The sequence below is a fragment of the Octodon degus genome, unplaced genomic scaffold (genome assembly GCF_000260255.1).
Source record: "Octodon degus isolate 3935 unplaced genomic scaffold, OctDeg1.0 scaffold00067, whole genome shotgun sequence".
Lineage (NCBI taxonomy): Eukaryota > Metazoa > Chordata > Mammalia > Rodentia > Octodontidae > Octodon > Octodon degus.
The window spans coordinates 10,514,611-10,528,755 of NW_004524643.1; the positions used below are offsets into that span (position 1 = coordinate 10,514,611).

The 14,145-nt window shown below is 42.8% G+C and overlaps 2 protein-coding genes across 2 annotated transcripts in view; one reads left to right on the forward strand and one right to left on the reverse strand.

Annotated features, from left to right (window-relative positions):
* Window positions 1-8,844, forward strand: part of LOC105742698 (natural cytotoxicity triggering receptor 3 ligand 1) — a 9,559-nt gene extending 715 nt beyond the window's left edge. Inside the window, exons 2-5 of the mRNA XM_023719329.1 lie at window positions 2,112-2,444; window positions 5,821-6,150; window positions 6,829-6,934; window positions 8,278-8,844. Coding sequence (XP_023575097.1) covers window positions 2,112-2,444; window positions 5,821-6,150; window positions 6,829-6,934; window positions 8,278-8,515 — 1,007 coding nt within the window. The 3' untranslated portion in view covers window positions 8,516-8,844. The remainder of the gene's footprint in view (window positions 1-2,111; window positions 2,445-5,820; window positions 6,151-6,828; window positions 6,935-8,277) is intronic.
* A 1,755-nt stretch (window positions 8,845-10,599) lies between these two features.
* LOC105742699 (60S ribosomal protein L36a-like) overlaps window positions 10,600-14,145 on the reverse strand; it is an 8,085-nt gene continuing 4,539 nt past the window's right edge. The window contains exon 2 of the mRNA XM_012515507.1: window positions 10,600-10,644. Within this exon, the coding sequence (XP_012370961.1) occupies window positions 10,600-10,644 (45 nt within the window). The remainder of the gene's footprint in view (window positions 10,645-14,145) is intronic.

Consider the following 14,145-nt stretch of genomic DNA (forward strand, 5'->3'; position numbering starts at 1 on the left):
GTCTTGCTAAGCAGCTTGGACTCCCAACTGCTGGGACTATAGTCGTTTGTCACCACGTCCAATTTTAGTGCTTGGTATGGCAAGTGGTACTAGAGATCCAACCAGGTCCTTGTTCTTGCCAGGCATGCACTTAGATCCCTGAGCTATCTCCCCAGTCCTCCTTCTCCTCCTCCTCCTCTCTTCTTTTCTTTTCTCTTCTTTTCTTTTCTTTTCTTTTCTTTCTTTTTTTTTTGGCGGAACCGGGGATTGCAAGCGCTTATCCTACTGAGCCATCTCCCTGGCCCCTTTTCTTTTCTCTCTCTCTCTCTCTCTCTCTCTCTCTCTCTCTCTCTCTCTCTCTCTCTTTTTGAAGCACGGTCTCAGTGTGTGGCCCAGTCTGAGTTTGAATTCACTATGCAGCCTGGGTGCTCTTCAATTCCCAGCGATCCTGCTGCTCAGCCTCTCACTGCTGGGATTCCAGACGAAGGCCACCACCCTGGTCTTGAGCTCCTTTTCTTCTAGGAAGTTAGAAAAATTAGAGAAGTGTTCATTCTGGCCTGATTGGCTGTGGTTTCCTGGGAGAAAATTGACAGTGAGAGTTTGGGATATTTATAAAAGTCTGAGGATATGAAAAAGGCCTGGAAGCACCTGTGATTGGGTGAAAAGCTTTTTTTTTTTTTTTTTTTTTGCCTGGAAAGCTTAGGGTCTTGTTTGTCTTGCCTGGGGCATCCCTGATTTTCCAGCAATTCTCCCACTCCACCCTGAAACCACATGCCAACCCAGGCTTAAGGAACACATTCCCACACTCCCACCCTGCACCAGTTCGCCCTCCATTGGCATCGACCCTCTAATGCCCTCCTGCAGGCCCCACCTAACCAACCCCACCCAAAGCCCACCCACTTACCACCCAACCTTCACAACCCCCCCATTCCATTCTCCTGCCTCCAACTCCTCTTAGCCCACTCCCACCATCATCCCACTATTCTGCCCTGGCACTCCACCCCACCCCCTTCTCTTGTACCCCACCTCACAGCCGGACCCATCCCCCATCTCCCCTGTAATGTAGCAGAGTATTCCAGTTGGTGCTCATTTGGGCATAAAAACTACTGTGCCTCTGGTTGTGTGAAACAACTGTAGAGATGGAATAATGAGAATAGATGACACTGATTTGTGTATCTTCTATTCTACACTTTTTATATCATTTTAGAGTATTCTTTTTGTACATTAGTTTTAAAAAGGTGTCCCATAAAATGTGTAATAGCTTCACAAGCTAGTGACACCTGGTCTCTGGAGCTCATGAAGAACCCCAATCAGTGGCTGAGCTGTCCATTTAGGTTTGTGTGACCCTCACTCAGTGATGCTCAGACAGTGAGGAAACCAGCTGAGGACAGGTGTTGGGTTCCTGTCAGTCAGGGACTCCTGACAGTACTCTGAGACCTATGAGATAGTGTCCAAGGAATTTTAAGCTAATCTAAACAAATGAATAGAGGACGGCTGAGATAGCTCAGTGGCTTAAGTGCCTGCCTGGCAAGTGTAAGGTCCTGAGTTCAGCCCCAGTACCAAAAAACAAAAACAAAAACACCAAATGAGTGGAAAATTAATACTATCATCGTGCTCTCAGCGTGGCACAGCAAATGCCATATCCCAGGCGGCTTCAGCAGATTTGTTTCTCACTATGGTGGAGGCTTGGAAGCCTGAAAGGAAGGTGCTGGCTGATGGGGTCTCTGGTGAGGGCCCCTTTAGTGAATTGCAGAACCCTCTTGCAGTGTCTTCACAGGGCAGAGTGAGAGAGCTTTCCACCTCATAAGAGCACTAATCCCATGCAGCGGGCTCTACCCTTAGCTCTCTTCCCTTCCCAGAGGTCCTGCCTCCAACGCCATCGCATTGGGAAGTAGGGCTCAATAGGTACATTTTGGGAGGATTCCAACATTGACATTCAAGTGGAACTGGAGGAGATTCCAAAAGCCAATATAGTCTGGAAGCAACACCAGGAGGGATCTTAGCAGGTCAGTGCAGACTGTGAACTTAGAGCCTGTGTGCTGAGTCCTCTCACACTTACTCAGAAGGAATTTGTCATGTGATCATGTTTGAGACACCCTGCATCTTCGTAACCGAGTGTGTTATTGTCACAGGTTCTCTGAAAGTGGAGATGCCAAGAAGGCCTCTTACAGTACACGTGAATGATACTGTCATCATCGGCTGCAAACTCCATGGCTCCTTAAAGCTGAACGCCAGCTTTGTGGGTGTTATCTGGACCAGGGGGGTAGAGAACCAGGTGTTTGAGTTACGTGGTGATACTGAACATGTCACACGACCTGGGGCTGAGGTGTCTCGAGAGAGGCTGCAGCAGGGTGACGCCTCACTGAAGCTGCCTGGGGTGCAGCTGGGGGATGCAGGAGAGTACCGGTGCCGGGTGGTGGTCCCCCCCAATATGGCAGAAGAAACAGTCTCACTGGCCGTTCTGGGTGAGTACCTGAGGACAGTGCCCTGCAGTTGCCCTGGTGCTGGGTTGTGGGGTGGGGATACATTTGGGGACCATGTGGGTTAGAGGGTTAGTGTGTGGGTCTGTCTGCATCATGGGCTCCTGTCCTAGGCTTCTGTAAACATGTGGATTCCTTGAGCAAGTCATTACTCACTGTGAACTTAAGGGCTCTTCCAAAGTGGATTGTAGGTAAGATTGCAGGAAAATAGAGATAAAATGCTTAGCATGGTGCTCAGGCCTCATAAGAGCCCAGTAAATGACAGCCATAGTGACTGTTGTATAATTTACTTCTTATATTATTTATATAATTTACCTCTTATAAGAATCTCATAAGGGCACTCCTATAAGAAGGCACTCCTATAAGAGGTAAATTATATAAACAATAATTTGTATATATATAAATAAGTATAGTTATATATTTATAGTATAGTTGTATAGTTATAATTGTAAATTGTTATATATTTTACCTCTTGTGTCACTAAAGAAGTGGCAGGTCACTGGGAAGGGAGAGAGGTGCTGGGCCCTCGCTTTACTGACCTAAGTCTTATGTGAACCTTGCCACTTCTAACTTATGACTGTGGCCAATCACTTAATATTTTTAATCCTGAATTTTGGCACGTACAATAGGACTGATAACTTCTACGTGCTTCATAGTAAGATATGTGTAAAGCAAGGTTGGTGGCACATGTCTGTAAATCCCAGTGCCATGAGAGGCTGAGGCTGGAGGATCTCAAGTTTGAGGGCAGCCTGGACAACTGGGTGAGATTCTCTTCCAAACTAAAGTCAAACATATAACCGATAAACATAGATGGAGAAAATCCAGCAAAAACATTGCTGAATCGTAATAGCTTAGTGGTAAGGGTGAAAAAATCCAGCTGTCCAATGTAGGTAGGTTCTCAGTCAAGCCTCAAAACATCTCCCATAAAGCTCTTTGAGCCTCTCTGTCCTGTTTTGTGAAAGCCTGTGGTATGTGAGGGAGCTTCTTGGTCTACTAGTTAGTTACTTAACCACAGATGTTTATTTTCATATCATTCTGGATTCTGAGTCTGAATTCAGGGTGTCCGCAGGGTTGATTTCTCCTCAGTCCTCTCTTCTTGAGCTTCTCTGTTTTGAGCCGAGCTAGTGTCCTCTGCACTTGTTCTGGGTGGGCACTGGGTTGCTTCCATATGTTTCTGCATTTGATTCTCTACTGCAGATGTTATTAATTCAGGGATTTCTTTTTTCATTTCCAATCTGAGGTCTTCTATATCTTTCTGCAGCTGTTTTATTTCAGAAGCTGTTGATTCATTGCTTTCAACTGTGTGTTTTCCAATTTTTTAGTGTCCTCTGCACTTGTTACGGGTGGGCTTGGGTTCTGAGGTTGCATTTTGTTCCTTCTCGTCATTTTGTGTAGCACTGTCCTCTGCCCTTTGCTGTAGATCTTTGCTGTAGTTATAACCTTCACACCTACTGAAGTTAAGGTGGAGCTCTACAGAGTTTGGACTTATCCAGCTGCGTCTGGCTTGGGTCTGCCTGCTGTGCTCAGCTCCTTCCTGCTGCGGACCAGGGCTAGGACTGGGTCTGGGGGTTCCCGGAAGTCGGCAGAAAATCCTACTCGGCGAGCGGGGTGGGGGAGGCACTGCGGAGTGGTGGGGGGCGGCCCGAGGGGCTGGGAGAGGGTCCGGCCCACGTTGCGCCTGGGCTGGGACTGGTCCCGCCGGCACAGGGTAGCAGGAAACTCTCCGCACACTCACCGGACCTGGGCTAGGACTGGGTCTGGGGGCTCCCGGAACTCGGCAGAAAATCCTACTCGGCGAGCGGGGTGGGGGAGGCACTGCGGAGTGGTGGGGGGCGGCCCGAGGGGCTGGGAGAGGGTCCGGCCCACGTTGCGCCTGGGCTGGGACTGGTCCTGCCGGCACAGGGTAGCAGGAAACTCTCCGCACACTCACCGGACCTGGGCTAGGACTGGGAGCTTCTCTGTTTTATCTTGGGATCTTTTTTCTGAGTCTGTTTTTTTGTCCTCAGTCTCTTTTATTGAGAAAATGCCAGATACAATAACATGAGGACCTACCCTGACAATCTCATTTCCATATAATCATCTCCTTAAGAATTAATCTTCAGGGGCCTGCGAGATAGCTGAGAAGACTAAAGGGCCTGCTTAGGCCAGTTTGGGCAAGCAATGGGACCATGGTTTGATCGATCCCCAGCAATACATGGCTCCCCAGCCCCACCCCCAGCACCAGCTGAGCAGCCAGAGTCTGGGCATGGTGGTGCATGCCAGTAGTCCCAGGGCTGGGGAGGCTAAAAGCAGGACCACAAGTCTGAGCTGCATGGTGAGACCCTGCAACAACCAAAATACATAAAAATGAATAAAAATAAATAAATAAATAAAGCTTTAGGGCTGGGGAGATAGCTCAGCTGCTTAAGTGCCTGCTTGGCAAGCACAAGGTCCTGAGTTCAATCCCCAGTACCACAAAAATAAATAAATACATAAATACATAAATAATTTTTTTTAAAAAAGCTTTATCTTCAAATCTTTATGTTTAGTGATACTAAGAACTGTGGAGGATGTATGAATTTTAGTGAGATTCAGTTCATAACAAAAGGGCAGCATTTTTTTAAGACATTATTTATTCTGTTAAAATAAAAAACATTGAAAAGAACAGCATTTTGAAGCTCCCACAATGCATTAGTTACAAAAATTTATTAGTTCTGCAACTCACAGAAAACCTGAAATAATGGCTGTAAAATAGAAATGAAGAGTTAGAAGCTAGTCCCATGAGTTCTCTATTCCTACCACTGTACAGTATATATCTTATCATTAATAGCTTGCCTTAGTATAGTGACAATTTAATTTAAAAAACCAGTTTTGATAAGCTATTGTTCATCAAAGTCAATCATTGATTCAGATCTCTTTTTGGCTTTAATTAATATCCATTTTCTGTTCCGTGATCCGTCCAGAACACTGCATACCTTTCTTTTGCCTGTCTCCTCAGTCTCTCTCTGGCTGTGACAGTTTCTAAACTTTTCTTGATTTTGATGTCTTGGGCACCTGTCAGGAGTAGTGGTCAGGTATTAGGAGGATGCCACTCTCTTGGAATCCATTTGCTGCTCTTCTGATGTGACTTGGGGTTTGGTTTTTGGAGGGTGGTCACAGAGGTAAGGGGGGTTTGTATCACACATTCCAGCACACAATTTGAGTCTCTTGATGTTGCTGTTGATCACCATCTGCAGTAGCATTAGTCTCCTTCACTGTTCAGTTCCTCTTGCTCCCTGCTTCTGTGTTCTGGTCTTTGCAAATGGGTCACAGATTTTATGAGGCAAAGAGAGAAAAAGGCAGCTGGTTTGGGGCCCAACTCTATGTCGTTTCTTCCCTGCAGCTCCGCCAGACTGCACACTGCTTCTGGAGCAAACCACAGAGAAAAATAATGGAAGTAATGGCAGTCACCTTGTGTGCCAATGTGGTGGGTTCCACCCAAAAGACATTAGCATAACATGGGAGAACTACCAGAGTGTTTCCCAGTACCAAAGGATGTCCACTGACTTTCGGACTGGTCCTGTCATCAAGAATAAGGATGGTACATTGAATGTGACCAGCTACTTGAAAATCAGTTCCCTTCTGGAAGACAATTTGATCAACTACCGCTGTGTGGTGCAGCACCCATCCTTGTCCCCTTCCTGGAGGCTGAACATCACAGTGCCTGTGGGAAGTAAGTGTCTTCTTGCCCATTTCCTCGCTATTTATTCATTTCTTTATTGGATCTGGGAATGGAACTCATGACCTCGCGCCTGCCAGGTAGGCACTTTGCTGCTAAGCCATATCCCTGGTCCTGTTTCCTCCCTGTTACATCTAGGGCATATCATGCATCTCTCTGGTTCCTGGCCAGTCTAGATTCCTTCCTTGTATTTGACAGGGAAAAGAAATAAGCTGGGCTAAGGGTACAAGCTGGGGTCTGGGCCAGCTCAGGCTCAGAGGCCACACAGTTTGAGTTCAGTTCCTGTGCCCAGTCAAATGCTGTGGACAGGAAAAGGCTTGACAGCAGTCATGAGGTGGAAAGAGGGCTACTTGTTAGCTTGTGGCAACCCTCCTGCTTCAGTTTGTTCCCATCTATGAATGTTCACAAGGTGAGGTCCATTTGCGTCTTCAAAAGTTCCCAGCTCCAATGTTCGCAAATTGGGGCTTTTTGTACTCAGATGTGGGAGATGTGAGTGATAGCAGTGGGGATGCTGAAACCTGTGGCTTGTGTTTGGTGGTGGGATCCCTTGACAGGAAAGTGACACAAATCTCACTGGTGCTAGCAGCAGTTGGGTTGTATGGGGTGTCTTAGGCTCATGCCAATGGTTTCTCTTTGTTCTCCTGTTTTTCTTTCTTTCTTTTTTTTCTGCAGAAACTAATACAACACCTCTGGATAGCTCTGGATACATGTGGATCCTTGCTCCTGCTTCAATTGCACTGATTTTATTAGTGATTTTATGTATTACTATTTGGAGAAGGTAAGGGGCTTTGTCTTAGTTACTTTTCTTGTTTCTGACACAAAATACCTGAGAACTGAAGTGAAAGATGGAAAGGTTTATTCGTCTCACAGTGTGTCGAGGTTTCAGCCCATAATTTGCAGGCTCCAAGGATGGTAGCTTGTTCCAGCAGCACATTTTATGACAGATGGAATGTTGCAAAAGAAATAAGGAACCTTAGGTTTTTTTATTATTATTTTCTTCCCTACCTCCTGTGCATTCTATTGATGCTATTGCGATTGGGGCAGTGCTAGACCAATCAGTGGACTGATATGGTAATCACACACCCGCAATCCTAGCATGGTACCCTAATTACACACTCTAGATCCAGCCACCTCGGGAGAAGCCTCATCTAATCACTTCATGATGCTTTTTTGGGAGATAACTAGACACAAGCCATAACATTTTCTGAAAGAAAATGTAGTCCTATGTTTTGGCCTTGGCTTCAAAACCTCAGGATCATGGTCAGTGCTTGGGGTCAAGGAGTTCTGAGGGCTGGCACTGGTGTGTGGTGATTGTTGTGTGGTGTTCTCTCTGATGTCATGGGGAAGCACTTTGCCCTGCAATCACCATGTGCTGGTTTCTGACTCTAAGTCAATGCACTTGGAGCTCCCTTTGGCCCTGTACAATACACCTGTCTGCAGACTGAATCTAACCAGGGGAACTCAGACCAGGGCTTTGACCATGGCAGCTCAGCTGGGTGCAGGTCATGCAGTTCTTACACACAGAGCCCACAGCTGAGAGCAGGGAGCTCCTCCCATGGTTGCTCGTGTCTGTTTCATACCTCAGTGGGATCACTCACCATGATTTCACTGGCTTGGCCAAGAGTCTTTTCACCTTCAGTTTGTTTCTGCACAGAATCCTTGATTGTGGCCCAAATAGCAAGTGACACAGCCTTAAGCTTTGCAGACCCAAGAGCCCAGGGAGATTGTTTTTGTTCAAATGGTTCTATCTTTGTTTTTTCTACTTTCAGTGCTGGGGCTTGAACTCAAGACCTCAAGCATGCTAGGCAAACACCCTACCCCTGGGCTATAGCACACTGCCTAAAATTGTTCTAGAGCATACATTCTTCTTAGTTATGCATGGTCCTGCCAGGGTGAAATCTGTGCTTGTGCCCGTACTTAACATGGGAAGTGAAAAGTCAGAAACGGCCTTTGTCCTGAGGAGAACTGCTCATCACACATTGGTTAAGTGATGTGTGGAGCTTATTCTCCTGGTGGGAGGTAAACCAATGAGAGAACTGGGTGTAGAGTGGTTTTCACATTCTTTTTTAATATGCCTGATTGTTTTTCTATTTTTGTCCTTTGTTTAATTCTGCTATGCAGGTACCATTCTTATCACCGAATACGCAGAAGTGACATTGAAGAAGAAAGCACAGTCCTGAGAAGTGTGGCCGGGTGCCCAGCTGACTGCAGTCATCCCATGGGTGACTGGAATCCTTCCCTCGCAGTTTACATGGTTGAGTTCAAGCCTCTATGCATCTCCATGTCCTCACTGTTTGCTGTATCTTTACAGTGCCCTGCAGTCCCCTCCGTGGATATGGGGTTCAAATATGTGCCTTAGAGTTTTCAATACAAGAAAAGGACTGCAGGCCAGTTCCCCGTGTGGCTGCTGGGAGGCCTTTCCTGTCTTCCTTGCTGTCCTTGGTGCATCTGGCCTGAGAAGGAGCAATCCAGGCTGACTCCTGGAGAATCAATGCCACAGGAAGCCCGCCCCCATCATTCTAAGTGAAGGGACAGCTGTCCATCTCCACTCTGGCGATCTACTTCTGCTCAGCAGCTCTAACAGAACCAGAGCTCAGGAAAAGAGAAAATGTTTTAAAATGTATTTAATAAGAAAAAAATAAAACACTTCCAAATAAGATAATAGGATAATAAAGATCATTACATGGTATATTGTCTTTTTCATATTAGTTACTTGATGTATCTGATATAGACATTGAATTATTCAAACTATTAGTACAAACTTTCTTTTCAATGAACTAAGAGGAATTAGTAGCATATTTACCTTAACTATCATATATATATGTGTGTATATATATCCAAATATATATGATTGCTTTTGTGTTCTTTTTCTTCTTTTCCCACATTCCCGTTTTTCTTTCCTTTTTAACAGTCTCCCCATTTTACAATACTTACTGTATAGTTTGGATCTTACTTATTTCTCAACTTTTTGAACTAAGGAGACAATATGATAGTTGCACATGTGTGTCTGGTTTATTTCACTTATTAGTATGGTTCAGGTTGCATCCATTTACCTATAAAAGTCTCCCATTTATCCTTATTTATGGCTAAGTAGTAGTACATCATACAAAAAGACCACATATTTTTAACCCATTCCTCAGTTGTTGGGCACTTGGACTGTTTTCAACTTCTAACTATTATAAATTGTGCTGCTATAAATATGGTTGCACATATATCACTATAGCACAATGTTTTTTAATGCTTCTGGGAAAATGCCCAGCAGCAGAATCAGTGGTTCAAGTGGGAGCTCCAATCGTAGTTTTTTGAGGAATCTCCCCTTTGATTTCCACAGTGGTTGTACCAGGCTATATCCCCAGCCACAGGGAAGAAAGGTTCCTTTTTCCCTACAGCCTCTAGCATTTGTTATTAGTTATTTTCTTGGTAATAGCCACTGTTCATGGAGTGAGATGGAAACTCAGTGTTGTTGAATTTGTATCTCTTAAATGACCAGCGATGTGGAACATTTTTTCATCATTTGTTTATCTTACAAGTGTGTACTCTTCTCAGATGCCCATTTTTGGACTGGGTCTTCAAATTTGGAAGGTCTGATATTTTTGAGTTCTTCATATGTTCTTGATAGTAATCCTTTGCCTGAAGAACACCTGGCAAACATTTCTTCTAGCATTGTTAGTTTAGTCTTTACTATGTTGGTGATTTTCCTTGCTGTTCCAGTGGTTTTTTAAAATTTATTTTTAAATATGATGAGTTCCCAATTGTTGATTCTTCGCAATAGTTCTTGTACAATCAAGGTTGTATTCAAGAAGTCTTGGGCTGGGGAGATGGCTCAGTAGAATAAGCACTTGCCTGGCAAGCACAAGGGCCTGAGTTCAATCCCTGATTCTGCCAAAAAAAAAAAAAAAAGATTTAAAAAAATAAATAAACAAAAGAAGTCTTTGCCTTCCCTACTGCCTTTAAGGATTTTACCTATTCTGTCTTCCAAGTTTAATGTTTCTGTTTTAATATTTAGATCTTTGATCCATTTGAAATTTAGTTTAAGGCATGGTGAATGATGTGGGTGCAGTTTTAATGTCAGGCCTGGATAGGGCCAGTTTTCCCAGCACATTTTATTTTATTTTTGTATTTTAGTACAGGGTCTCACTACACAGATCAGACTCTGGTGATCCTTCTGTTTTCAGCCTCCCAAGTGCTGGGATTATAGGCGCACGCCACCAGCCCAGTTTTAGTCACCATCTCAGTGCACCCTGGGGGTGGGGCTGCTGGGGCACATTGGGGAAGGAACCCTAGCCACTGTGTCTGCCTAAGCAGGTGCTTTAGTCTGCTGAGCTATCTGACTGGCTCTTCCAGCACATTTATTAAACAGTCCATCTTTCTACCATGGATTATGTTTGGCATCTTTCTCAAAGCTAATGTGGCTGAGTAGCTCTAGAATTCTTTCTGCATCTTCTACTCTGTTCCATTGATCGTTAGGTCTGTATTTCTTGTCGGTACCTGCGGAGGTGGTTTTCATGATAGTAGCTTTATAATATAATTCAAAGTCCGAGATTGCTTGTGTTGCCCCAGATTGCCTTTGCTATTCTAGGTCTCTTCTGGTTCCAAATATATTTTAGGATTGTTGTCTCTGATTCTGTGAAATATATGTGGAATTTTGATTGGAATTCTATTAAATCTGAATCACTTCAGTTTTGGAAATATGGCAATTATCATTATATTGGTTTTTCTTGTCCAGAAGCAAGAGATGTCTCCATTTTTTTACGTCATCTTCAATCTTTTTTAGAGTACTGTAGTTTTCAGAGTCTTTTATATACTTTGTTAGATTGATCTCTATGTATTTAATTTTTCAGGGATGCTATTATTAAAAGTGTTGTCTGTCTTAATTTCACTCTCAGTGAGCTTGTCACTCAAGTACAGGAAGGTTATTAATGTTTGAGTGTTCACTTTTGTCCTTTTCTTTTTTCCCATGTATTTTGGTACAGGGCCTCACTGTGCAGCTTGAACTTGTAATGACCTGTTTTCAGCTGCTGCAGCCCTGGGATTACATGTGTATGCCCTCTTGCAGCATCTCATTGGCTGGCTTAATGTATACTGTGGCAGGGCTGGGATTGAACCTGTGTCCCTGTGCTTGCCTAAGCAGGAGCTTAGTCCACTGAACTATTTCACCGACACTTTGAGGGTTTACTTTGTATGTAGCTGTGCTACTAATAACATCTAGATGTAATAACTAAATTCAGGGACTTTGGGAGATAGCTCAGCTGTCTAATTGCTTGCATAACAAGCACAAGTACCTGGCTTAGATTCATACTACTACATGCACCTTAGGCACATTGTGCTGGCCACAAACTGGGCCTAATGGCATGGGCCTGAAATTCCAGCACTGGGGAGGCTGAGGCCGGAGGATCACTATGAGTCAGAGCTGTGTAGTAAGACCCTGTACCAAATAAATAAATAAAAGATTTTAAAAAACCCCCCAAAAACTAACAGTAGCATAGGTCATAGCACACACATACTTGCCACCATTCTAACAGTCACTTATTGTCAAGCCACTCCTTTCTTCATGAATGAATAAAACTCAGGCTCAGCCTTGGTTTCAGGCCATTGTTCCAGAGAACCATAATTGCAGTTGGACTTAGGGCTCCTTGGCTCCCCATAACTACAAATATACCCTACCATCTTTATTCTAGCTATGGGTTCACTGGGAATGGCAAATTGGAATAAACTCCCTAGAATTCCACCAACTTTCATGGAATTACCAACATAAACTTCTGAGGCTGGGTCCAGGACCCAGATGGACTCTGTGTAGTATTAGTGTTAGCTTTCCTCTCAATTTCTTTTTCCTTTTTTTTTTGGTGGAACTGGGGATTGAACCCAGGCCCTTACGCTTGCCAGCTTAGTGCTTATTCTACTGAGTCACCTCCCTGGCCCCTTCAATTTCTTATAAAATTCAGCAGTGATTCTGTCAGGTCCTGGGCTTTTCTTTGTAGGTTGGTTTTCAATTACATTTTAAATTAATTGATACTGTTTTATTTAGGATTTTTATATCTTCTTAAGTCAGCTTTGGTATTCACATATACATAGGAATTGGTCCATTCCTGCTGCATTTTCCATATTTTTAGAATATCAGTTTTAAAAGTAGGTGTGTAGATGACCTTGACTTATCCAGGGTGTATATTGATTTCATCCTTTTGACTCCTAATTGCATGGAGTTGAGTTTTCTTTCCTTTTATTGATAAATTGAATAAGGATTTGTTGATTTTATTTAATCTGTCAAAGAATCAACTTAATTTATTCATTCATGCATGTTTCCTTAGTCTCCAAAGCATTAATTTCTGCTCTTATTTTTTAAAATATTATTTTTATTATATTATATTAAAGTATAATATTTTAAAATATTATTTTTTAAAATATTTATTGAGAAACAAATAGCAATGAGATAGTTTCAAAACCAATTAGTAGGACAGTTTCAATAATTAATACATTGCATATTGTTGTCTTCTTAGTGGTTATTCATACTACAAGATGCAGATATGATATCCTGTCCACAAACACTATTAGTATAAATCTTTCTATTCATTGTATTAAGAGAAAGTAGCTGTATATCCTGACTATATTGAATATACAGATACAAAATGTTCCTTCATTTTTATCCCTTTTTTCTGTTTGGTTTTGTCAGAGATGGGTATTCCATTGTCATTTAAATATTGTAGGTGCATGAATTCAGCCAAATATTCCAATATAGTCCAGTAGTCCATAATAGTAGTGGATTATCTGTAGCACTGGTGATGTCAGAAATTGTTGACTTCAGCCTTTTACAGCTCAGCATATTAATATGGCTTTACTTTTTATACTTTTCTGCTGGATGGTTGAAGCCAAGACAAAGCAATACCTATATAACAAGAAATGTAACTTTTTTTTTTTTTTGGTGGAACCGGGGATTGAACTCAGGTCCTTGCACATGCCAGGGAAGCGCTTACTCCACTGAGCCATCTCCCCGGCCCCAAGAAATGTAACTTTTGTATCTGACAAGGTCAGTCAAATCCCCTCAGGATTTATCTTGAAACCCTGTACCGCAGTTTGTAGATCCTTTTTCAGTGTCAGCCATGTGAATGAGTCATGGCCATTGCTTGACCAAATTAATTTCTGTGAAAGCCTGAGAGAATATTTTGTCTACATGTGACTCTCCTTAAGCACACTCTACATCATAGATCACTTTCCTCTGTGGCCCCATAATCTCCCTGATCAGAAAATTTGGGATGCAACTGAGTTTCATGATGTCATGGTACAGGTTCTCCTATGTCTTGAGTCCTCATTGACCTTAAAAGACTAGGGTCAAAATGTTGGCTGTCCTAGCAGCTCTTCTTTTGCTCTAAATTTTGTTCTTCAAACCTAAGTTGTTAACCCTCCGGAAGAGAAGCTCTTTATTATTACCCTACTTCATAGGCAGTTGAGTTTTACCTCACTATCTGTCTGAATGTTGAACATCTTAGACTTTACATGGAACAGGTATTTTCCAACAAATATTGATATGTTAAACTTTAAGTCCCTACAGAATATGAAGAAAAACAAATAAAAAATAAAATTAAAAAATAGGAATAAACAATTACATATTTTTACACAGAAATTTAGAAATCTAACCATACACAGCATTGTAGCAGGACAGTCCTATGACATTTTTTTTTCTTGTGTCTTGTTTTCATTTATTACCTTTTTATACACAAACATTTGCTTGGAGATAGTATGGCAGTAATTGGTATGCCATGACAAGCATTGTGTATTTAGAAGGCCAGAATGACAGACATTCCAAGCATGACCCTAGTATTACACATTACCATCTTCAGTGCAGTTGCTTAGTTCACAGGTATCAGCATATATAGTTAGTCAGGCTGAGAATCCTACCAATTAACTGCTAGTTTCAAAAACCTGCTGAAGATTCTCAGGATCATTGCCTTGACCATCTTGTGCATGTAAATGTATGGCTTTGCCCCTGTCATGTTT